This window comes from Marmota marmota, unplaced genomic scaffold (assembly GCF_001458135.2).
Source record: "Marmota marmota marmota unplaced genomic scaffold, marMar, whole genome shotgun sequence".
In the NCBI taxonomy this organism is placed as follows: Eukaryota; Metazoa; Chordata; class Mammalia; order Rodentia; family Sciuridae; genus Marmota; species Marmota marmota.
Genome location: NW_026000082.1, coordinates 19,084,872 through 19,111,771, shown reverse-complemented (window position 1 = coordinate 19,111,771; position 26,900 = coordinate 19,084,872). Strand labels below are relative to the sequence as shown.

Here is a 26,900-nt window from a genome sequence, read left to right as displayed (position 1 = left end):
AAAACAACCAACTGAAATTTATGTATCTGAATTAAATAAAAATATGAAAAAATATGCATATAAATAACTCAAATAAAATACAGAACTCTCTATAAACCCTGAACTAAAATAATGCTAGGAGAACACTAGCCAAAAGACTGAAAAGTACTTACCTCAAAGTCAAAGTATAATCTCCCTGCATTTTTGTTGAGGCATCTCGGACCAAGAAGGTACCATCTGGCATATCCCGTAATTTGTCATTTACCTCCTCCCTGAAGAATAGAATTACAGGAATTATAGAAAAAAGTGAAAACACTTAAGCATTAGTTGTGTTCACATGATATTACTTAGACTAGTTGGAGATGGTGTATTTAAGGTTATAGAATCATGGAGACGTCCAGAAGACATTTAGTTCCTTGCCCTAGTGTACTCCTTCTGTTTCGATTTTTAGTGATGTGAAATCTAACTCTTCCAGATTTCAGCTACCTAAGGGGATAGTACTTTCAGTAAGCATTTAGGGCTTTCTTAGGCAGGTCAGGGAAAACCAGCAGCTGTTTAGAAAGGTTATATTTAAGCCACAGTGGCAGCTATTTCTAAACTGAGGGGAAAATTCACTTAAGTTCACAATCTTTCAATATGATATTCTCTAATTTAAATTTATACTGACAATAAATTCTTTTTGCAGATTGGTTTAGTACTTTAAGGAATAACATTATAACAGTCAAAGAAATGGTAGGACATAAAAGACCACTAAATTATACCATATGATCTTAAAATATTAATTTAAATGGCATTAAATACAATAGATCTCTTTAGTGTCTACTACAAAACTTAAAATGTTTGATCAATTTTAATATGAAATATATACTAAGACCTATTCAAAAAAATTAAACACAGAATTACCAAATGACTCAGCAATTCCACTTCTGAGTTTATATGCAAAATAATTTAAAGGATTAAGATATTTGTACACCAATGTTCATAGACGCATTATTCACTATAGCCAAAAGATAAAAATAATCCAAACGTACATCAAGTACACATATCTAGATAAATAAAAATGTGTATATATCACATTAGGATATTATTTATTTTAACAAATATGATTCCACTTATATGCGGTACCTAGAGTAGTCAAATTCATAGAAACAGAAAGCTGAATGGTGCTAAAGGCTGAAAAAGAAGAGAAAAGTGAGTAAATATTTAATAGATACAGAGTTTCAGTTGGGGAAGATTAAAAGTTATAATAATATATGATAGTGATGTTGCCTAACAATGTGATTGCACTTAATGCCAGGGAACTGTATGCTTAAAATGGTTAAAATGGTAAAGGTTAAAAAAAAGAAAAAGGAGCACCACTTTGGTAGTGGGAAAGAATAGAGAAGAGAGAAGAAAGGACAAGGAAGACAGCTTCAACATGGAGTTTGATTTGCCAAAAATGGATAAGAAGGGCTGGGGTTGTGGCTCAGTGGTAGAGCGCTTGCCTCAAATGTGTGAGGCACTGGGTTTAATTCTCAGCACCACAAATAAATAAAAAATAAAGGTTCATAAACAACTAAGATGAATAAATAAATAAAATTTTTAAAAAGATGGATAGGAATTTTTAAAGAATAAGATATATTAGATAGGAAAGACAGTAGAATGAATTGGACATTACTTTCCTATGTTCATATATGAATACACGACCAGATCTCCACATCACGTACAACCTCAAGAATGGGAAGTTACACTCCATGTATGTATAATATGTCAAAATACATTCTACTTTCATGTATAATGAAAAAGAACAAAAAAATTTAAATATATATATTAGAGACCCATTAAAGTTTAATAAGGGAAAAAACAACAAATAAAAGAAAAAATAATGTTTAAATTAAGAAATATACACACACACACACACATACACATATTTTCCCTCAATTGGCTCATAATTATACAAAACCATATTTTACTCAAAAAACAAATCTGTCGGGGCTGGAGTTGTGGCTCACTTGCCTGGCATGTGTGAGGTGCTGGGTTCGATCCTCAGCATCACATATAAATAAATAAATAAAATAAAAGATCCATTTACAACTAAAAAACATTAAAAAAAAAATCTGTCCTAGAGTCCAATTTCTCAAGTGAAGTATGTGAATAGTCTGTATCAAAATCACCTAGGGAGGTTGGTAAATGCAGACTCCTGGGATCTATGCAACTGATTTTTGTGCATGCAACAATTTTGGAACCATTATCTTATAGAGAAAGTAAAGTATCTAAAAATATTTTTAATTTTAAATCAAAGGTAACTATACTAAATGTGTAAATTTCATTCATTCAGAAATCTATCCTCTTTATAGTATTATAAAAAATTAAGCCACACTCTTAAAGATTTTCATGTCATTTTCATGGGCAGAAATAAAGACTTTTTTTTAAATGTTCTCACAATATTTAAAGTGCTAATCTGTTTAAGTGACAACAGGTAGAGTATTAAAATGTTTTAGCTACCAATTCTCAAAAATGAGTTTTTAAAAACTGCATTCAACCAGGGATAATGGCAAATGCCTGTAATCCCAGCAACTCAGGTGGCTGAGGCAGGAAGACTATAAGTTCAAGGCAGTCTCACCAATTTAGAGAGACTCTGTCTAATAAAAAAAAGAGAGAGAGGACTGGGGATGTACCTCAGGATAGAGCGCCCCTGGTTCAATCCCCAGTACCCAACTCCCGCAAAAAAAAAAAAAAAACCTGCATTCAACTATAGTAAAATTCTAATTACCTGGAAATATCTCCCCAGTACCATTCTGCATCCTGAAGAGAAATGGAACTGTCCTTCATTCCATTTGTAACTGCTGAAGTCATTGGCTTAGGTGGCTTTGGTGGAAGAGCTGGAAGAGAAATGAATATAGTTTTGCATATGTAAATTATTTTTTGTTTTCTAATTTCCTCAGAGCCAGCTTTTTTCTGGGTATAGACCCCAGGTGCACTTTTTTTGGGGGGGCAGGGGGCACCAGGCATTGAACTGAAGGGCACTTGACCACTAAGCCACATCCCCAGCACTATTTTGTATTTTATTTAGAGACAGGATCTCACTGAGTTGCTTAGCTTTGAACTTGTGATCCTCCTGTTTCAGCCTCCTGAGCTGTTGGGATTTCAGGTGTGTACCACTGCACCAGGCCCCAGGTACACTTTTACCTCTGAACTATATCCCCACCCCTTTTTCATTTTATTTCATTTTATTTTGAGACAGGATCTCACTAAATTGCCCAGGCGGACCTCAAATTCAGGATCCTCCTACCTCAACCTTCCAAATTGCTGGGATTACAAACCTGTGCCAGCAGGCCCAGCTCAAGAGCAGTTTCTTAACCAAGAAATATTACAATTGAAATAGTTAGCCTGGTGCAGCAGTGCACACCTGTAATCCCAGGGACTCGGAGGCTGAGGCAGGAGGATAACTAGTGGGAGGCCTGTCTCAGCATTTAGTGAGACCCTGACTCAAAATAAAAAAATAAAAAGGGCTGGGGAGGTAACCAGGTACTAGAGCACCCCTGGGTTCAATCCTCAATACCTGGGTAAGTGAAAATTTTTCAAACACTTTTCAATATAAATTAAGTGTTATTCTATATTTAATGTTATCCAAAGAAGGAGTCATTTTGGAACTACCAATAATTGCCTGAAATGTAAAAATCTCAACATATTTACATTTTTTCTTCCTTATACAATATTAACTTTTAATTCAGTAAAACTGCATTATTTTCCAAAAGACAAAGTAAAGCCCCTTCCCAAATGATTCGTTCAAAAGCTACTAAGTAGGGTGAGCATGGTAGCATACACCTATAATCCCAGCAACTCCAGAAGCTGAGACAGGAGTCTCACAAGTTTCAGGTCAGTCTCAGCAACTTAGACCCTTCAGCAACTAGTGTTTCAAAATAAAAATATAAAGGTCTGTGGATGTAGCTCAGTGGTAAAGAGCCTTAGGGTTCAATTCCCAGTTACAACAACAAAGTACCATCAAGAAACTAAAATCACAAGCAGTGGGAGAAAATTTTTGAAAATACATTTGATAATATATCTGTAAATATTTTTTGAAAAACACCTGAAGAATTCTTGAAACTCAATAATAAAAAGCAAATGGCCCATTTTAAAAATGGGCAAAGAATTTAAATAGATAATTCTCTAACTAAAAAATGATATATAGATGGTCAACAAGCACGTGTAAAGAGGCTCAACGTAATCAGCCATCAGGGAAATGCAAAACCACAATGATACCACTTCACACCCACTAGGATGATTTTAATAAAAAAATACAGATAATAACAAGTATGAGTAAAGATGTGAAGAAATTGGAACTCTTTTATTTATTGGAACTCTTTTATTTATTTATTTGTTTGTTTGTTTGTTTTGTACTGGGGATTGACTCGGGCACTTGACCACTGAGCCATATCCCCAGCTCTATTTTGTATTTTATTTTGAGACAGGGTCTCACCGAGTTGCTTAGTACCTCACTTTTGCTGAGGCTGGCTTTTGAACTTGCGATCCTCCTGCCTCAGCCTCCTGAGCCACTGGGATTATAGGCATGCACCACTGTGCCCAGCTGAAATTGGAACTCTTATTATACTGTTGTTAAGTATGTAAAAATGATGTAGTCTCTTGGAAAAACAGTCTGGCAGTTTCTCAAAAGGTTAAACAAAGAGTAACCATATGACCCACCAATTTTACTCCTATGTACATACCCCTAAAAATGAAACATACATGCACACAAATACTTGTACATGAATGTGCACAGCAGCACCATTTATAACATCAAAAATGAAAATAATTCAAATGTCTATCAACAGATGAATAAACATGATGTATATAAAATATGTGTACATTAGAATATTATTTGTCAATAAAAACTGAAGTACTAATATATAATACAACATAAATAAACCTGAAAACATTATGCTAATGTTTTGAAGCCAGTCATGAAAGACCACATATTATATGATTCCACTGTCCAAAATAGACAAATCTATAAAGCTAGAAAGTAGATTAATGTTACCTAGACTAAGGAGCTAAGAGAGAATAAGAAATCACTGCTAATGTAAACAAAGTTTATTTCAGGGTAATGAAAATATTCCAAAATTGGTTGTGGTGATGACTATACAACTCTATGAATATAATAAAAATCCTTACATTATCCTATGTGAGTGGAACATATTTTATGTGAATTATATATCAATAAAGTTGTTAGCTAGACACAGTGGAGCACACCTATAATCCTAGCTACTTAGAAGGCTGAGGTAGGAGGATTGAAAGTTTGAAGCCAGACTGAGGAACTTAGCAAGATCTTAAAAATTTTGGCAAGATTTTAAAATTAAAAAAAAAAAAAAAAGGAAAGGAAAAAGAAAAAAGGGCTGGTAATACAGCTCAGTGGCAGAATACTTGCCTAGCATGCATAAGGTCCTACATTTGATCCCCAGTACGAAGCCCCCGCCAAAAAAAATTAAGAATCAGATTTAGGTACTTTTTAAAACCAAGAATTTATGGCAGATCTCAGCCCTCCTCATACTCTTATCCTGGGACGTGTGCTTAAATATTATGTCTCCAGTCTATGCTGGGGCACATCTAGTTTTACAAATCAGAGGCTGTCTCTGAAGGATAGACTGAACTTTGTAGCACTCTGCTTTTGAAGGATGATTATTTTCCCACACCTCACATAAAACTCTGGGCCTCTGTTCTCCCTTAGCTCTATTTTTCCTAAATGGACTGCTGTCCCTTTCCCACACCTTAAAATTGATTTCCTTGTCTCTCTTATTATTCTATATACTCATCTACTCCCATAGCTTCAAACAATTTCTAACTTCTGGATCTTTTCAGACTAGCAATTGTCTAACAAAAGACACATCAGGCATTTATTCAATAAAATATATTTTGAGCACTTATCAAGTGTATCAAGCACTGTCATACGTTAAACCACTGCTTCTCACATTTTAATATGTGCATAAATCTTTCAGGGGCAGGGATCCTGTTAAAATGCAGAATATGATTTGCTAGGTTTAGGATGGGGCCTGGGAGTGCATTTCTAACAAGCTCCTAGTGATGCTATTGTTGATGGAATGTCTCTTTTAGAAAGTTTCTTTGGGGTAAAGAAAAAAAAAATCATTCAGGTGGAGTACAGTAGCTAAAATATAGTAAATACATGTAGTTCTTCACTCTTTCTGTAAATCACTCCTAAACGGCAATAAAATACATTTTTAAAGGTATAAAAACAATATTAAAGAAATTAGGAAATAACAGATAATAGCAACACAACTTTAGTACAGGAAATGCAATGAGATGAATTTGACTTGGTAGAATGCAAAAAAATGAAGCCCAAACCTAAATAGAGAAAATCCAAACAAAAGCAATCTGTTCATACCACTATACTCTGAAAAGACCAGGAAATGCAGGCACAATGTATCTCTGAAAAGAGGTTTAAGGATGGGGCTGAAAACAGAAGAACTGGCTGAGGGTATTGAAAGAGTAGTTAGGCCCTCAGTTTTTCTCCCCAACACTATCAAGAAACCAGGCAGCTACCCCCATTACCCTCTAGACAAAGGCTGCCTGTCAACTCACAAGTCCGAAAAAACAATGAGAAAAACTGGACTCAAGGAACAATAACTACAGCTAAGAATAGGGGTGACCTATTTATTAACAACAGCAGAAGCTAGGAAAAGTCTACCAAACAGCAAATGCCTGAGGCCTCTTTCCTTCCCCTGTTCTCTGAACGATAAGCTCTAGTTTACACCTCAGGCAGGAGTTATGGAGATATTTTTCTTCGGGAGAAACTTACAGGACCCCAAAAAACGACTTAAAAAATAGATATTTTGGGATGACCCAATGAAAAAGGTACTCATCATCTTATCATCTTTTAGCAAAAGACAAGTTAAGAAGTTTTGCCTACTTGCATGGAGCTTCAGATCTGCCGTTTAGTGTATCTCATTCTTAAATAAGAACAAACCACTTTAAAAGGAAGGAAATTTTGACACATTTTATTGCATGACTGAACCTTGAAGACATTTAGCTAAGTAAAATAAGGCAGACATAAAAAGCAAAATATATGATTCTTCTTACATGAGGCTCTCCAAGTAGATGAATTCATAGAGACATAAAGCAATGGCACTTGCGAGAGACTTACAGGAGCAGGGATAGAAATGTTAAATGGATACAGAATTTCAAATGGGGAAGATGAAAACGTTCTGGAGATGGATGGTAATGATAGTTACACAATGTGAATCTACTTAATACCACAGATCTTACATGTTTAAAAATTGTTAAAATGGTAAATTTTGTTATGTACATTTACAGCAATATTATAAAAAAAGTTTTAAACACCAGACATTTGAGGAAGACAAAAAAGAAAAAGAAAAGGTATTATAGAGTAAACAGTCAAGGAGAAGAAAACTTCACAAATACACAAAAATGGTATAACAATCTCAGATATATAAAAGGAAATACTACATCTATGAAACACACACAAAGTCTATAATGAATTACATTCAAAGAATAAGAGCACTTAATATATTCAAGTTATGGCAGATTAAAAAAAAACTCAATTGCCAAGCTGGCAGATAAAGTGGAAATCTCTCAGGAAGTGGAACAAAAAAAGAAAGTAATGAAAAATAGGAGAATCATCCTAGAAAAATCCAGTACTAAACTACAAAGGAGTTATAGAAAACAGGGAGCAAAATATTTAGGATAAATAAGGAAAAATTTTTCAGAACTGAAAAACATACATTTTCATAATTAAAATGCCCACAGAGTAGGCCACACAATGAATAAAAAAGACCCAAAACAGGGGCTGAGGTTGTGGCTCAGCGGCAGAGTGCTTGCCTAGCATGTGCAAGGCCCTGGGTTCAATCCTCAGAGCCACATATAAATAAATAAATGAATAAAATAAAGGTATTGTGTCCAACTACAACTAAAAAAAATAATATTTAAAAAAAGTATATCCCTGTAAAATTTCACAACATGAAGGAAAAAGAAAAGGCCTTGGGATTACAGGCATGCACCACCAGGCCCAGCTAACATAGTTTTACTATAAACTTTGTGGTACTCTTTCTGAACTATAAACTCATATTGCTTTGATAAACATCAAAATTAAATTAAAAGAAACCTATGGTTTATTCTAAGTCCACCACTTAAACCAGAGTTAGTAAATCATCTCACCTCTCTAAGCCTTAGAAATGATATGTTGAAACCAATAGGTTAGGAAATTCTGATTTTTATGTTTTCAGAAATTTTGCAAGCCATTGTCATTAAAAACTAAATCAGGACTGGGGATATAGCACAATAGTAGAATGCTTGCCCAGCATGTGTGAGGCACTAGGTTCAATTCTCAGCACCACATTAAAATAAATAAAATAAACGTCCATCAACAACTAAAAAAATTTTTTTAAAAACTAAATCATATAAATTCATAATAAATTATATAAAAATAAAAGTAGTAAATACTTAAAACTCATCACTTCATTAATATTTTGCTATATTAAATTGTACCTATGCTTTCAAGGTTATTTACATCTGTTGTATTTATATAAGGAAAATACTTTATGCTATGAGGCATCTCTTTGAAAATTTGCATTATACATGTTGCACTGGTAGTTTGAAATCCACTACCATGGGAACATTTAGATTTTGGAAATCAACAATGTTACACATCAGAGTTTGATTTATTATTGTATTGATTTTGTGTGGAACTTTTCTAACAATAATACCTTGGCCCAACTCCCTGGAGATTCAGATTTAGTCAATTCTGTATGAGATAGACACTGATTTTTGGTTTTCCAATACAACTAGCAATTCTGATATTATACTAGGATGGGAACCTCACTCCTAACCCCACAAAAGTACTCTGACTTTTTATCTCTACATCTTTCTCACTTACTCCAATACCTCCACAATTCTTTCACTTCATTGAGATGACCATTATTCATTACTTACTTTTTATTCTATGCTGGTATTTATTTTTATTCTATGCTGGTATTTATTCATCTCTTTTGCCTGTCTTATTCTCCCAACTGCACCTGCCTGCCAAGATCCCAAACATATAGATCATTTTCATACTTCTTCCACCATCTTCAATTTGGTTTCACTAGTAGTAGTCTCCAACCATAAGTGGACCCTCAACACAATCCACAATCTTTCCCTAATTTTCTACTCCCCATTCTTCATTATGGCTACTTCAAACCTCTGCCTTTTCAAACATCATTTTATACTTTCTTAACTCATCTTTGGCAGACCCAGCTCACATCCTATGAAATATAGTGTGAGCAGAGTTACTTCAGTTTCCTGCCATTCATCTATAAATGTATGTGCATCTTCTCCCATTTTTTCTTTAATATCTAAATTAGTCCCTCTAACAATGTTCTAGATCTCATTTCCTTTCCACCAGAGGGACTATAGTCCTCTAGCACCCTATGATTTTTAGTCTCTCCTGCTTTACTGGAAACTTTCCCAAAAGCTTATAAATATGCTCAAATCACTCAAATGTAGTCCTCTAAAACAAGTGATTCTTTGGGGTTATAAACTCCTTTTGAGAACTGATGAAAAAAGCTTTAAAAGTCTTCTTTCAAAAAAATTGCATATACACAAAAATGAGCATATAACATGTAATACTGGAGAAGTCTACAAATCCCAGGTTAAGAATACATACCTCACCCATTTCCTTCATACCCAAGCTTTTTGCAAAGAGCCAAACATTGCCTCTTTGCACTTGAATTCCCTCCTGAGTACATCACAATCTTGCCTCCCAACTCCAACCCCCACTCTTGCCAAGGTCACTGACCATGTTGCTAAATTCAGTAGATATTTTTCAATCATTATCTGTGATATTTGATACTGAAACACTCTCTTTACTCAGTATCTGAGATCCTACACTTTTAAAAAATATTTTTTAGTTATAGATGGACACAATACCTTTATTTTATTTATTTACTTTTATGTGATGCTGAAAATCGAACCCAGTACCTCACACATGCTAGGCTAGTGCTCCACCACTGAGCTGCAACTCCAGCCTGACCGTAAATTCTTTATAGTTTTTCTACTTCTGGTCATTCTTTCACAAGCTGCTTTCCCCAGGCAAGTTGGAGTATCATCAGGAATTTATCTTGACTTCCTCTTACCCCCCCCCCCACTCTATACTAAACCCATAACAAACTAGCAATCCACAGGGCTGATTTTAGTGGTCATAACTGTACTGTTCTGACTTTAAAATAGGTACTGTCTCCCCACACCCAGAGTGTTTTGATTTACCAAAATTCAAAAATTGGAAAATTCCACCGAACAGAGTGGTACAATCCAAGAGACTCAGAAGGCTGAGGCAAGAGGATCGTGAGTTCAAAGCTAGCCTCAGCAACTTAATGAGACCCTGTCTTAAAAAAAAAAAAAGCTAGGGATATGGCTCAGTGGTTAAATTCAATCCCTGGTACCAAAAAGAAAAAAAAAGGGAGGGGGGATTCCATATCGAAATCCTCATCTCTGGCTTTTCGGCTTTTCTTTCCAAAAATTTGGCTGGGCAAGGTGGTGGTGCACAACTATAATCCCAAATAGTCTTGAGGTTAAGACAGGAAAATCACAAGTTCAAGGCCAACATGCCCAATTTAACAAGACCCTGTCTCAAAATAAAAAGGGCTGGGGATGTAGCTCAGTGGCAAAGTAAAGTACCTTGGGTTCAACCCCAAAACCACACACATAAAAACCTGGGAGATCAGGATAACCTGAGCTCATACTGTCATAAAGCAATAATTACTCCCTATGGTCTCCCAGACACCTACAGCTAAGTATCAGTTGCCATTTTCATTTTGTTGGTATAGCATTTTTTAAAAACATCCAGCCTGTTTCACGGTCTTCCATATAAACTTGGAACACTACATTCTGTACATTTTTCTGAGGTAATTTCATGCTGCAGACTTCCAAATTTTATTAGTCACCCAATTCCCACGGGGCTAATTCGTACATGTAATTCATGCTTCAATATCTTTTTAGGGAACCCTCTTATTTATTCCCTCCCCCAGCAAGACTGAAGTGCCCCCATTTGATTCTTTTTTATTTTTTTATTTTTTAGTTGTAGATGGACACAATGCCTTTATTTTATTTATTTATTTTTATGTGGTGCTGAGGCTCGAACCCAGTGCCTCACATGTACTAGGCAAGTGCTCTACCACTGAGCCACAACCCAAGCCCCTATTTGATTCTTTTAAAAGATATTTTTGGTTGTAGATGAAAATAACTTTATTTTTTTTAATGTGGTGCTATGGATTAAACCCAGTGCTCTCACACATGCTAGGCAAGCACTCTACCACTCAGCCACAACCACAGCCCTGCCCCCATTTGATATTATAAGCATTACCTGCTGACCCCTACTGTCATACTTCCCAGTCTGTACTAAAATAATATCCAATTTTGTCTACATCCTCTACCAAACCACCAGCTCCTAGCAAGCAATGTATACTATACTAGATACTGTAACCTCAGCACCTAATATAGTACCTAATACGTGACAGAATCTCTTTAAATATTTTGTTGAGTTAGTAATGAAACTCCTGAATGTACTTACCCATCTTAAGCTTATCAAAGCAAATAACATTGTCATACCAGTCTTAGTAAAAAGATTGCCATAAATATTCCTCCCTAGTAAGGGCACATAATAACTAACATTTATGCTTACTTTTATGTCAGGCACTGTTATAAATGCTTTATATATATTATCTAATCTAATCCTCACAACAACCTTATAAAATAGATACTGTTATAACTATGTTACAAATAGAAAATCAAGGCACAAAGAAGCAAATAAGCTAATAATAATAAATAAAGTTAGCTTTTGTCCTAAGCCTTTAGCCTCTGAAGGCTAAAGCTATAAAAGGAACCAGCAGTCTTGTTTTGCTCCCAGAGGCTGTCCTTTTAACCACTTCTCAGATTGTCTTTCACTTGTACAGAAACGGATGATCCTTTTCTAAGAAAAAAGAAAAAATTAAATGTTTGAGAAGATTCTTTTGAATGAAATTAGTCATAAGTCAACATCCCAAAGAAATGAAATAATTAGGGAAATGTTCAAGCATGAATATCATAATGAGTTTTGATACTGTAAGCATGCCATGAGCAATTCTTATCTGAATGGAAAGTAAAACCTTACATGAAATGCTGTATATATGCATATTCAACATATACTTTTAGATTAATTTGGAAACCTTTAGTTTAAAATAAACATTATCCAATAAATTCTTCCAAGTAATAGAGAATGCTGCTTTAAAGCAGCCTTATTAAATTGTAACAACTAGGTAAACTGAAAATTCAAATTGATTGAACTGGGTTTCTAAGAAAAGAAATTTGTTAATGCGGAGTAATACTCCATTGTGTATAAATGCCACATTTTTTTTATCCATTCGTCTATTGAAGGGCATCTAGGTTGGTTCCACAGTCTTGCTATTGTGAACTGTGCTGCTATGAACATCGATGTAGCAGTGTCCCTGTAGCATGCTCTTTTTAGGTCTTTAGGGAATAGACCAAGAAGGGGAATGGCTGGGTCAAATGGTGGCTCCATTCCCAGCTTTCCAAGAAATCTCCATACTGTTTTCCAAATTGGCTGCACCAATCTGCAGTCCCACCAGCAATGTACAAGTGTACCCTTTTCCCCACATCCTCGCCAGCACTTGTTGTTGTTTGACTTCCTAATGGCTGCCAATCTTACTGGAGTGAGATGGTATCTTAGGGTGGTTTTGATTTGCATTTCTCTGACAGCTAGAGATGTTGAGCATTTTTTCATGTACTTGTTGATTGACTGTATGTCCTCCTCTGAGAAGTGTCTGTTCAATTCCTTGGCCCATTTGTTGATTGGGTTGTTTGTTCTCTTATTGTCTAATTTTTTGAGTTCTTTGTATACTCTGGATATTAGGGCTCTATATGGATGGCATTAGAGCAGATTATGCTAACAGGGTGTAGGCTCCCTATTNTAAAAAAAAAAAAAAAAAAAAAAAAGAAAAGAAATTTGTGCTTAGAATGTAACAAATTCTAGGGGCTGGAGTTGTGGCTCAGAGGTAGAGTCCTTCCTTGCCTGGCATGTATGAGGCCCTGGGTTTGATCCTCAGCACCACATATAAATAAATAAATAAAAGATAAGATCCATTTACAACTAAAAAAAAAAAAGAAGAAGAAGAATGTAATTAATTCTATAACAATAGGCAAAAGTACTAGTCCTTTAATCAGGGACCTGGGTTCTAGTCCTGGATTTGTCAGAACCAACTAAGTAAGGCTTTGGAACAAATGGTACTTTTTGTTTTAGTTGGGGTTTTTGTGAATATTAATAATCCATCTCCCTTTCTTTGGTAATAGTATCCCAACTTCTTCAGGTAGATTCATCTTCCCCCATCTACACATCTCAGCAAATCCAAGTTTCCTTCTGTTCCCTGATCCAAGAGATGAGAGCACAATCTAAATGCAAATTGGATCTTTTCTATGGAACTTTGAATTCTGAGCAAAATGATGCAAATGACAGAGCAAGACTCAGAGTTCTAGCTAGAGCAATTAGGCAAGAAAAGGCATCCAAAATGGAAAGGAAAAAGTAAAACAATATTTGCAGATGATATGATCCTATATATAGAAAAATCTCAATGAACAAAAATAAAACAAACACTAATACAGCTAATAAACAAAGCTGTAGAGCTTCTTTGCCTCTCTCAGCCTTCACAGAATTGAAGAGTTAAGGACTTCTCTGGACAAGCTTTGTCATGGCAGGTTTGATCTTCTATCCAGACCAATAAAACTTTCTCTATACCAAAAATAAGGTTGTTTGCTTTCTTATCATTCATGAGTTCAGTGCAGCAGCCCTTTAATTTTCTTCAACAACTTTCTTTTCCTTTGCATTCACAACTTGGCTAACTATTTGGTACAAGAAGCCTAGCTTCTGACGTTTCTCAGCTTTCTTAACATGCCTTCCTCACTAAATGTAATCATTTCTATAATCTGATTCAAATTGAGAGACATGTGACTCTTCCTTTTACTTGAACATTTAAAGGCCATTGCAGGGTTATTTATTAGCCCAATTTTAATATAGTTGTGTTTCCAGGAATAGGGAGGCCCGAGAAGAGGAAGAAAGATGGGGAACGGAAGGACAGTGAAGCAGTCAAAACACACAAAACATGTATCAATTAAGTTCAGTTTTATATAGGCAAGCTTTGTGATGCCCCAAAACAATTTTAACAGGGCTGAGAGGATAGACAGCTCAGTGCAAGAGCATCCTTGGGTTAAATCCCCAATACAACAACAACAACAACAACAAAAAAAGGGTTGGGTACAGAGGGAGAATAATTTTTTCAACATATGAGATTGGGATAACTGTATATCCATATGCAAAAGAAATAAATTTTACCTATGTACAGAAATTACATCAAACTGAATCAAAGATCTAAATGTAATAGAACTATAAATCTTTTAAAGAAAATATAGAGGGGAAATCTTTGTGATATTGAATTTGGCAATAATTTCTTGGATTTGACACCAAAAGCACAGACAACAGAAGAAAAAGTAAACTGAACTTTATCAAATTTAAAAATGTGTGTATCAAAAGACATTATTAAAATAGAATCGGGCTGGGTGTTAAGAAAAAGAACTTTAAAAAACACTAAAAAGAGGATGAGGTTGTAGCTCAGTGCAGAGTGCTTGCCTCACATGCATGAGGCCTTGGGTTCGATGCTCAGCACCACATAAAATAAATAAATAAAAATAAAAATAAAGATATTGTGTCCACTTAAAAAAAGAAGTGAAAAAAGACTCAACAGAATGTGAAAAAATATGTGCAAATCATATGTTTAATAAAGGTTTACTATCCAGAAAATATAAAGAACTTCTACAATTAAAAAAAATTCAAATCTGGCAGGACTTGAATAGACATTATCTAAAGAAGATATACAAATGGACAATAAGTACAATAAAAGATGCTCAACATCACTAGTCTTTAGGGAAATGTAAAATGAAACCACAAGTTACTACTTCATACCACTTAGAATTAAGTTCTGTTTTATATAGGCATTAGAAAGGCTATTATCAAAATAATGGAAAATAACAAGTGTTGGTGAGGATCTGGTGAATTAAAATGCTTGTGCATTACTGGTAGAAATATAAAATGGTGCAACTTCTGTGGAAAACAGTTAGTTATTCCTTAAAACATTAAACATAAAATTACCATATAGTATAGCAATCTTACTTACAACTGTATATTCTAAAGAACTGAAAGCAGGAACCCAAACAAAAAACTGTATTCCAATGTTCACAAACTTATTCACAATAGCCAAAAGCTGGAAACAACCCAAATGTCAGAAGAGAGAAAATGTGCCATATATATATATATATATATATATATATATATATATATATGAATTATTATTCAGCTTAAGAAGAAATGATATTCTGATACAGACTACACATTCATGAACCTTCAAAACATTAAGATAAGGTAAATAAGCCAAACACAAAGATTTGTATGATTCTGCCAGGGGTGCACGCCTGTAATCCCAGTGGCTGGGGAGGCTGAGGCAAGAGGATTGAGAATTCAAAGCCAGCCTCAGCATAAGCAAGGAACTAAGCAACTCAGTGAGTCTCTGTCTCTAAATAAAATACAAAAATAGGGCTGGGGATGTGGCTCAGTGGTCGAGTGCCACTGAGTTCAATCCCCGGTACCCAAAAATAAATAAATAAATAAATGCAAATAAAAAGGGCTAGGGGTGTAGTTCAGTAGGTAGAGTACCCTGGGTTCAATCCACAAAGGGAAAGAAGGAAGGAAGGAAAAAAAGAAAAATGTAAAGTAATACCACTCTTTTTACTCAGTATGTTTTGGAAATTATTTTTTCCTTAAAAATATTATTTATGAGTCTAGGATGTAGTTCAGTGGTAAACCACTTGCCTCCCAAGCATCAAGATGAGCAACATCCCTAGTCCTTTTTATTTTGAGAGAGGGACTTATGAAATTGTCCAGGCTTCCAACTTTCAAGAATTTCCTGCCTCAGTCTCCCAAATTGATGGGATTATAAGCAATTGCCAACATGCCAGCTCCTTTTACTTACTTTGAGACAGGGTCTTGCTAAATTGTAGACTGGCTTCTGATCCTCCTGCCTCATCCCTGAGTCACTGGGATTACAAGGTAGATGCTGCCATCCCACAGATTTTTGTCAGTTTTAATTTCTAAAATAGTTCATATCAATAATATAACTCACACAACTCAAATAATCTAAAACTCTTTAGTCTCTGATTATGTTTAACAGTGTAAAGTGTTCTCAAAACAAAAAAGTTATAAGCCTCAGTGTGTATGTAGCTCAGCAGTAAAGCACTTGCTTAGCATGAGCAGGATTCTGGGTCCCACCATTAGCACAGAAAGGATTGAAAATCATTGATCTACTCCGACCTATATTTCAGAAAGGGATTTTTTTTTCCCCTTTTCATTATTGCCCCTTTTTCCAGGTACAAAATGGGTTTTTGGTACAGGCTAACTTATACCCTGAAAAAATGAGAGCTAAAATGAAGAAGAGGCTCATATCCTGATCCTACAATCTACTCTAAAAGCCCTATTTGTTAAAGAACAAAACACTGCTAAGCAAATGTAACACAATAGGCACCAAAAATATTTATTATCCATTCACAGGATATTTCAGTTATCACTAAACCAAACTTAAGTAACATATGCAGAACTAAAATTAAAAACATAAAATTAATCATTCCTGTATTAGGAAAAGAATCTCCTGTATTTTTAGCTTAGCTGGCTACTATTGGTTGTTTAATGTTACATATTACTTATTTAAGTTACTTATTTGAAGCAATTAACTAAAAAATATAGGAATTTGCAGTGTTCCCTTTATATTTTCCATTCTCAACCCATTTTTTAATTATTTTAATTTATTTTTGTACTGGGGATTAAACTCAATGGCACTTAACCACTGAGCTACATACAACAGTCCTTTTTATTTCTTATTTTGAGTCAGGGTCTTACTAAGTTGCTTAGAGTCTTGCTAAATTGGTGAGGCTGGCTTTGAACTTGCAATCCTCCTGCCTCAGCCTCCCAAGACACTGGGATTATAGGCATGCTCCATCACATCCAGCTCAACTCATTTTATTTAACATATATTTTTTTAGTTGTTGATGGTCCTTTATTTTGTTCATTTATTCATATGAGGTGCTGAGAATCGAACCCAGTGCCTCACACATGCTAGGCAAGTACGCTACCACCAAGCTACAACCCCAGCCCTCAACTCATTTTTTAATTAACATTTACTCTCCAAATAATAAATCCTTTCTTCTACAGATATCCTTGATGTGAAAACTCTCAGCTTAAGAAAAACGTTTCATTCACGTAATCATTTGCTGTATCATACTGAGGATACTTAAATACTAAGAACATAAAAAGATTATCTTGTTAAACATTATCAAAGGCGAATGGTGCTGTCAAAGAGAAGTACACAAAAACCTGAAACAGTTCATCAGATGATAAATTCTGACTACCTAAATAGAAAGTTTTACCCACAGTAATATAACTGACCACATCAGTAGAAAGGTATTCTCAATTTCTGAAAAACCTTTTTTTTTTTTTTTTAGTTGTACAGGGACACAATACCTTTATTTTATTTATTTATTTTAAGTGTGGTGCTGAGGATCAAACCCAGTGTCTCAAACATGCTAGGCAAGCACTCTATCACTGAGCTACAACCCCAGCTCTCAATTTTTTGAAAACTTAAACCAGCTTTTACTTATTATTATCAAGGAACCAAGGAACAAGAAAAAGAATTCCAGTACATAATTTATGAATAAGTATACTCAAAATGCAGAATAAATAACTTCTAAAATAATTTCCTAAAGCTCAAAAATTTATTTCCTTTTAGAGGAATAGAAATATAACATGTTAGAACTACTCAGGATGTTAGTGATATAATCATAGATGTAGCAACATACTTAGAAAAAAAATGACTGGCTCATTAAGCTACCCGGGGGGGAAAAGAAACAACTACCTTCAGGGAAAAGAGAAAAATGTTATTTTAATTTTCAAAATCTCAATTTTTTGAAAGCCTAAAAATAATGTCATGGAAACAGAGAAAGAAAAAGCTTTTCATCTTTCTAAGATAGAAAAAATGGATAGCTTTTATCAACTTCTTTAAAAAAAAAAAGATAATAATTAAACAAAATTTCTCCCCAGCATCAGAGAACTGCCACATTCAAACCCAGACTTCACTGACTATTTGGCATGCAACACTGAATGACGAACAGTTTTGCTCATGCATGGATAAATGCGATTTTTCCTCACTGGAATGATTTCTATGTAGCATGCTCATTAGTAACACTAACCCTTTCCTATGCCCCAACAACCAATCTGCTTTGTGAGCTAAATCCCAATCCCAAATCAGATGTTGTTGGCAAAACTAATCTCTGAAAGAAAACAGTATAACAGCCAATCATTACATAGAATCTGGATCGTATGTTACTGACGTTGAGACAGAAAACTGCGAAGTTTCCAGTAAGTAGTTTCAGTTGAGCTTCTTGTCTCAGCAAAATTAAAGTTATAATTTTATCTTTGGAGATACATGTATTTTCTTTAAATTATAATATTGATTTTTTTTCTTTGAAAACATAATTTTCTTTGTTTTTTTAAATTTTTATTTTTGTAGACATGTATGGACAACATGCCTTTATTTATTTATTTTTATGTGATGCTGAGGATCGAACCCAGTGCCTCACATATGCTAGGCAAGCGCTCTGCCACTGAGCTATAGCCCAGCCCCAAAACATAACTTTCTAAAAGACTGTTTCACAACCAAAATAAACAATGATTTCAAATTAGAAGAAAAACTTCAATTAATTTAAAGTTAAAATAGGGGTGGGGGACATAGCTCAATGTCAGAACTCTTGCCTAACATGTAGGAGGCACTGGATTTGATCCCCAGCACAGCAAAACCAAAATAATAACAATAAAGTTAAAGTATTTAGATTGATATACTAATATGATTTTTCTCTCCCTCTGTACCTCTCCCAAGCTACAGTTCCTTCAGATTTCAATTTTTTTTTTCATTCCTCGCCCCCCCCCCCAGTACTGGGGATTGAACACAGGGGCCCTCTAATTACATTTCTAGTCCTTTTATTTTTTATTTCAAGACAGAGACTTGCTAAGTTGCCCAGGCTGGCCTCAAACTTGTGATCCTTCTCAGTCTCTGAAGGTGCATTGTTATAGGAGTACACCACTGTACCAGATTCAATTCATTTTGATTCTGTCTTTTTGCCCACCCACTCATCTGACAATCATAATTAGGCTAAACAGCTTCTTCTGTTAAAAGTTAACAGTCTTGAAGACTCCAAAAATATCGATACTATGACTAATAATTTCCTCCTGATTGCAATGAATTAATTATATGTCAATTAATATATTTTGAATGACTTCTCCAGTTGGGAGTACAGGATGATTAAACATGATATATTTTATACTTACTATACTCAAACAGAATATTGTTTCTTAGCATCGATTACAAACACACAGATGGAACTTTTTTCCCCTAAATACATCCTTTTCCCAGATAACTGATCATTGATAAATGAAAATTACTGGTCTAAAGTAAAAATCCCCTGGCTTAGCCATAATCTAGCAATGCAACTTTAAACAATCCTCTCAAACTCCTTTTCTACTTAACTGCCTAATGATTGTAACTACACTGTCTCTCCCATCTCTAGTTTTTACAGTCTTTTGTATCTGGCCACTAGAGAGACACAATATCCTCAACAGATTTCACTGGAATATCAGAAATTTCATTAATACTTTGCCGGGTTACTAAGGGTCATTCCCAACTGGTAAGCTAAATTCAATTATGAATATCACAAGGTATTTACATGTGTTTTTTAAAATAACTAGAACAGACAGGTGCAGTGGCACACACCTATAATCCTGAACCCAGCTACTTGGGAGGCTGAGGCAGAAGGATCCTAAATTCAAAGTCAGCCTGGATAACTCGGCAAAACCTTGTCTCAAAATAAAATTTTTCAGGCTGGGGATGTGGCTCAAGCAGTAGCGCGCTTGCCTGGCATGCATTCGGCCCAGGTTCTATCCTCAGCACCACATACAAACAAAGATGTTGTGTCCGCCAAAAACTAAAAAAATAAATATTAAAAATTCTCTCTCTCTCTCAAAAAAAATTTTAAAAATAAAAATTTTAAAAAGGGGGAGGATAGGTTGGAGACGTAGTTCAGAGGTAGACTGCTTGCCTAATATGTGGAAGGCTGTCAATTCAATTCCCAGTATCACAAAAAATAATAAATAAAAATAACCAGAACAAAAAAACAGCATTAATACATTTTAAAAGTCAATAGTCAATAACAAAACTGAAGCTAAGTAGGATCAGACATACAAGGGAAAGGAGGTAGCAAAAAAATGTATGGAACACTTCTCAACTCATTTCATAAGACCAATATTTCTGATACCTAAGGCAGAAAAAGACAACATAAAGAGAAGTAAACTACAGACCAATAACCCTATGAACACAGACACAAAAATCCTCAACAAATACTATCAATTAATTCCAACAATATATAAAAAGGATTATATATCATAAGCAATTGATATTTATTCCAGGAATTCAAAGTTGGATCAATAAACAAAAATCAATCAAGGCAATAAATCATTTTAATGGAAGAAAGGGCAAAAACCTCCTGATCATCTCAATAGATGCAGAAAAAGTATTTAAAAAATAAACACCATTTCATGGTAAAAAAAAAAAAATACTCAAAAACTAGGACAGAAGGAAATTTCCTCCACCTGCTGAAGAACTTCTATAAAAATCCTACAGCTAATATCATATTTACTAATAAAAAAAACTAAATGCTTTTCCCTATGATCAGGAACAACACAAGGATATTTGCTCTCACCACTTTAATCAACACTATACTTGAGTTCTAGCCAGAGCAATTAGTGAAATGAAATAAGTAAAAGGCATCCAGATTGAAAAGAAGACTGTCTCTATTTCCATACAGAAAATCCTAAAAACACACAAGAAGCTATTAGAATAAAGGAGTTCAGCAAGATTGTAGGATATGAAATCAATATACAAAAATCAATAGTATTTTTACACATGGACAATGAACAATCCAAAATTGAAATGAAGAGAATAACTCCATTTGCAATAGTGTCATAAAGAATAAAATGCTGGACTGGGGTTGTGGCTCAGTAGTACAGCATTCACCTAGCACATGTGAGGCATTGGGTTCAGTCCTCAGCAGTATAAAAAGAAATAAAGCAAAGGTATTGTGTCCATCTACAACTAAAAAAAATAAAAATAAAAAATAATAATTTATAGAAAAGGAATAAATGCTGAATAGACATTTCTGTGAAAAAGATACACAAATATCCAATACGCACAACTAAAAATGCTAACCTCATTTGTCATCAGGGAAATATGAATCAAAACCACAGTGAGATATCACTGCACACTAAGAAAGCTAAATCAAAACGACAGATAATAACAAGTGTTGGTAACAAGGACAAAATGAAATCCTCATATGGTGCTGTCAGGGATATAAAGTATTACCTAGCAATTCCACTCCTAGGTATATACCCAAAGGAAATGAAGACATATGTCCAATTAAAAATTTGTACATGAATGTTCAAAGCATTATTATTCAAATTAGCTCCACATTATAGGTAAAGAAAATGAGGTATAGTAAGTAGGACTTGTTCAGGGTCACAAATTTGGTAAATGACAGAAAGATAGCTATTATAATATTTATTGAATACTGACATAATATTTATTGAATATTGATAACTATTATAATATTTATTTATGTTCAGCATTGTTTTATCTATTCAGTCTTAGATATTTTCCTTACATATTTTCATTTTATAGTTAAAAAACAGACTCAGTGAACAATAATAATAAAAGTGATTAATAACTAAATATCAAAAGAGTCATTGCCAACAAGTGCCAAATAGAAGTTCAAGAGAAAGGGATTGTGGTGGCTTGGGTAAAGAGAGTTTGGAGACAACAATATTTGAACTTGGAACCTGAAGAATAGGTAGGATAATATTTTTTTATTTCTTTGATTTATTCTTTCCATATTAAAGGTATTTGTAAGAGTTTCACATTTCGTGTTTCTGGGTTTTTTACTTTGATATAAAAAATTATTCCTCCTTAATTTTAATTAAAATACCAAGGTTATCTATGGATATTTAAAGGGGCCCCAAGATAATTTTCTGACCTCTGGTATATGATTTAAAACTGCTTAGGAAATTTCTTATGGAGTGAGGTAATAATTCATTGTGGTTCTGATTTTTATTTCCCTGATAATTAATGATGTGTGTGTGGGCACACATGTGTGTGTATGTGTATCACTGGATTAAACCCAGGGGCTCACATATGCTAGGCAAGCACTCTACCACTAGGCTACATCATCCACCCATTTTAAAAATAGTCAGGGTATTGCTTAATTACCCAGGCTGTCCTCAAACATATGACCTTGCTGCCTCAGCCTCCTGAGTGTATTTTTATAAAACTAGGGGTTTTTTTATATGAATGATCATAATTCATTGAAATAATCTCTCAGGGGCTGGGGCTGGGGCTGGGGCTCAGCGGTAGCACATTTGCCTGGCATGTGTGAGGCACTGGGTTCAATTCTCAGCACCGCATATAAATAAATAAAACAAAGGTCTATCAACAACTAAAAAAAAATATTTAAAAAAAAGAAATAATCCTTCAATATTGACATCAACCATTCTCTTGCCAGTTATATACCCAGTTCCTTGTTTTTGCCACACAGTTACAAATAAATCCCTCAACCATGTGGAATCACTCCAACCACCTGCTTCTACTAACTACTTCCATACTATAACTGCTGAGTTCTGCTGAAAACCCCCAACAGCTTGGGAACTCATGCCACTGAAAAATCTCTTATTTTAACTGAGATTATCATCCTGTTAGTAATTTAGACATAACCTCTGGCTAGTGACCTTTTACATTACACATAGTCATCAGTGGTAACTCTAAATCTTAAGCCCAACACTTTATACAGCAGTCCCCCTTATCAACAGGGGATACAACCTAAGACCTCCAGTGGATGCCTTAAACCACAGACAGTACTAAACCTTTATATACTGTTTTTTCCTATACATACATACACACCTATGACAAAGTTTAATTTATAAATTAGGCACAGTAAGAGATTAACAATGATAACTAATAATAAAACAATCATAACAATATACTATAACTAAAGTTATATGAATGTAGTCCCTCTCAAAACATCCTATTGTAGTATACTCATCGTTCTTGTGATGAAGTGAGATGTGTGATAAGATGAAGCGAGATAAATGATTTAGGCATCATGATAGTATTAGGCTACTCTGTAAAAGTTACTTGAACACAACCCCTGAAATACCACAACAGTCAATATGACAAACCAAGATGTGTACTAAGTGGGTTTACCCTGGGACGAAAGGATGATTCACATCTCAGGCATAACATATTAGAACAGTGTGAGATTTTATCACACTACCCAGCACAGTATATAATTTAAAACTTAATAACTGGATAATTTCCCACTTAATATTTTTATTTTTTATTTTTAGGTGGACACAATATCTTTATTTTTTTATTTTTATGTGGCGTTGAGGATCGAACTCAGCGCCCCACGCATGCCAGGTGAGCGTGCTACCGCTTGAATCTCAACCCCAGCCCCCCATTTAATATTTTCAGACCACACTTGACCACAACTATGAAAAGCAAAACCTTGGTAATGGAGAACTATGGTCTATCTCTTCTCACAAATGTTCTTTACCAAGAAAAAGAAATCTGACCTAATCCAATTTTCCAACCTACATTCTTCTTCAAATCCATGTTCTTCCTTCTAAGTGTCAGACAAAGGTTTATCTCCTCCTTCCCTGAGCTAATAAACTTTTCTCACCTTCAAATCCATCACCTTCCTGTTCCATTAAATCATACAAACCCATATATTCAATCTTATCTCTACTTTAAAATCTCTACCAAAACAAAAGAAATAAACAGCTCTATCTTTAAAAAAAAAAAAGTGTTTCTAAGCTCTACTTCTCTCTCTAGCTACCTTTCACATTTGTTTCACAGCAAGTTTTCTAAGATTGATCTATATTTGCCATTTTTTTCACTTCATATTTACTTTAAAAAATTTAAGTTGTAGATGGACACATACGTTTATTTTATTTATTTATTTTTATGTGGTGCTAAGGATGGAACCCAGCACCTCACACATACTAGGCCAGTGTTCTACCACTGAGCTACACCTCTAGCCCTCACATTTACTTTTCAATCTATTATGATTTAACCCCCACCCCAAATACTATATTCGTGTCTCATTAAGGTCCTTCCAATAGAAAAGTTTAGTACAAGTTTCTCTATCATTATCTCATATAATCACTTTAAGTTTTATACTGGTACTCATTGTTTCCTTTTCAAAACTCCTTTCCTGGGCTTCCCAGAGACCAATCTAGCTCTTTTCCTACTTTCTCTGCTTCTATTGAGTCTCAAATTGAATCATACTGGTTTAACATACTATGTTTCAAGAGTTCTCCACTATATGTAGGATAAAGTCCAAACCCTTCACACAGTATATAAGGACACACATGATCTGGTCTTTGCTCACTCTTCCAAGATCATTTTCCTGCTTCTTTCCCACAGGTACCTTTCACCCTAAACACACCAAAACACCCACAGCTCACCAACAGTCAACACTTTTTTATATCTTTGTATGTATGGTTCCCTATACTTCATAGAATGCCCATCCCTGCCCTCTTCTTTAACCACACTTCCTTTTCCAGCTAATGACTCAGACCATGCATAGTTTTTTCCATGAAACCTCTAATACCCTCAGGCCTTGTTAAGCGCTACTTACCCTTGATTCCACAGAGCTTTTCTTAACTCTCTAATATAAGGCTTATTGATTATAGGTTGGCTGTTGATCCCTGTTTCAGTATTAAGACTGTGAGGTCTTCGAGGTTCCACATTTTCTTGTTTATCCTTTATCCAGTGCTGAATGTCTGATTAATAAAGGGCTCTCTAACAGTTCCCTACCACTGTATCAGAAAAACACTGACTTTCAACAAAGATGTAGAGTACCTGCTACATGCCAGATACTAAGGTATTATTTCATTACAGATATATATGCATTATTATTTCATTGTTTGTATATGTACATATTCTCATATATCATATTTCATATTATAATTCTTTTTAATATTTATTTTTTAGTTGTAGTTGGATACAATACCTTTATTTCACTTATTTATTTTTTTAAACATTTATTTTTTAGGTGTAGATGGACACAACACAATGCCTTTATTTTTATGTGGTGCTGAGGATCAACCGGATCAAACCGGGTCCCACCCACGCTAGGCAAGCGCTCTACCGCTGAGCCACAATCCTAGCCTTCACTTATTTATTTTTATGTGGTGCTGAGGATCAAACCCAGGGTCTCGCACATGCCAGGCAAGCCCTCTACCGCTGAGCCACAACCCCAGCCCCATATTTTATAATTCTTATAAAAATCCTTCTGATTTAAGTATTATGCCCATTTTACAGATGAGAACTATTCGATGTCACACAGTTGGTAAACAGATCAAATCAAACCAGTCTTCTAACAAAATACAACTCTTTTTCCTCTCAAGGAAGCCAAGTACACAAAGGCATGACTTTAAAAGTTTCTAATCAAGTTTTGGGCATCCCTCACATCATATGTAATGTCAATCCCAAACTAACTACTTATAGCAGATATCATAGAATTCAAAAACATCCAAAAAGCACATTCTCTTCTAGTAAGGGTTCTCTTTTATTTATATTTCCAATTCTTCACTTCATCCAACCCTAAGAAACAGAGTTGGTAAAACTTTATTCTCAAATTTAGAGGCTATAGTAGACAGAATAATTGCCCTCTAAAGAACCCCTGGGACCTATAAATATGTTACATTACATGGCAAAAGGAACTCTGCAGATGTATTAAGATAATAATGTTAAGATGGGAGGATTATCTTGAATCATCTGAGTAGACCAAAGTACTCACAAAAGTGTTTAAGAAGGAGTAGGAAGGGCTGGGGATGTGGCTCAAGTGGTAGCGCGCTCACTTGGCATGCGCGGGGCGCTGGGTTCGATCCTCAGTACCACAGAAAAATAAAATAAAGATATTGTGTTCGCTGAGAACTAAAATAAATAAATAAATAAATATTTTTTTTTAAAAAAAGGAGTAGGAATGTCAGAGTAGAAAAGGAAAAATAATGATGGAAGCAGAGAACAAGCGGGGGGTGATTTAAAGAAATGATAACCATACATACTGGTTTTGACATTAGAGTAAGGGGCTAGGAACCAAAGAATGCAGGTAGAAAGGTAAGGAATGAAGCTAGAAAAGGCAAGGAAATGGATTTTCCATAGAACCCCCAGAAGAAATGCAGCTCAGCCAATATCTTGATTTTTAGGTCTTCTGACCTCCAAACTGTAAGAATAGTAAATTTGTTTACTTTCTTTTTTTCATGGTACTAGGGATTGAACCCAGGCTTTGCACACACGGGCAAGTGAGCCACAATTTGTGTACTTTTAAGTCACTAAATTGATAGTAATTAGATATGGAAGCAATAGGAAACTAACACAAAGTCCCACTTATTAATGCTTCAAGTAATAAGAAGCAGCTGCAAGTTTATCTTTCTAAAGAATAAACTTTTCAAACTTTAGTATCTGTTTGTAAATCTTTTCTTTTTAAATATACCTTTAAAGTTTTTTTTGCTATATAATTACAAATTTAGGACAAACATTGTCCACAATCCCATAATCAAATTGATATTTTCATTTAATCATAGTACTTTCTACATCCTTCCCTTCAACATATTCTATTTTGTTTTATTTTGCTTTTTGGTGCTGGAGACCAAACCGAGGGAGGACTTTGTACAAATGCTCTAC

The 26,900-nt window shown here is 34.7% G+C and overlaps 1 protein-coding gene across 2 annotated transcripts in view; it reads right to left on the bottom strand.

The window, feature by feature from the left end:
* Pik3r3 (phosphoinositide-3-kinase regulatory subunit 3) overlaps positions 1-26,900 on the bottom strand; it is a 75,782-nt gene that overhangs the window by 28,096 nt on the left and 20,786 nt on the right. For both annotated transcript variants that reach the window (XM_048815460.1, XM_015485054.2), the window contains 2 exons: positions 2,732-2,840; positions 153-251 (listed from right to left, as the gene is read on the bottom strand). In XM_048815460.1, the coding sequence (XP_048671417.1) occupies positions 153-251; positions 2,732-2,840 (208 nt within the window). The remainder of the gene's footprint in view (positions 1-152; positions 252-2,731; positions 2,841-26,900) is intronic.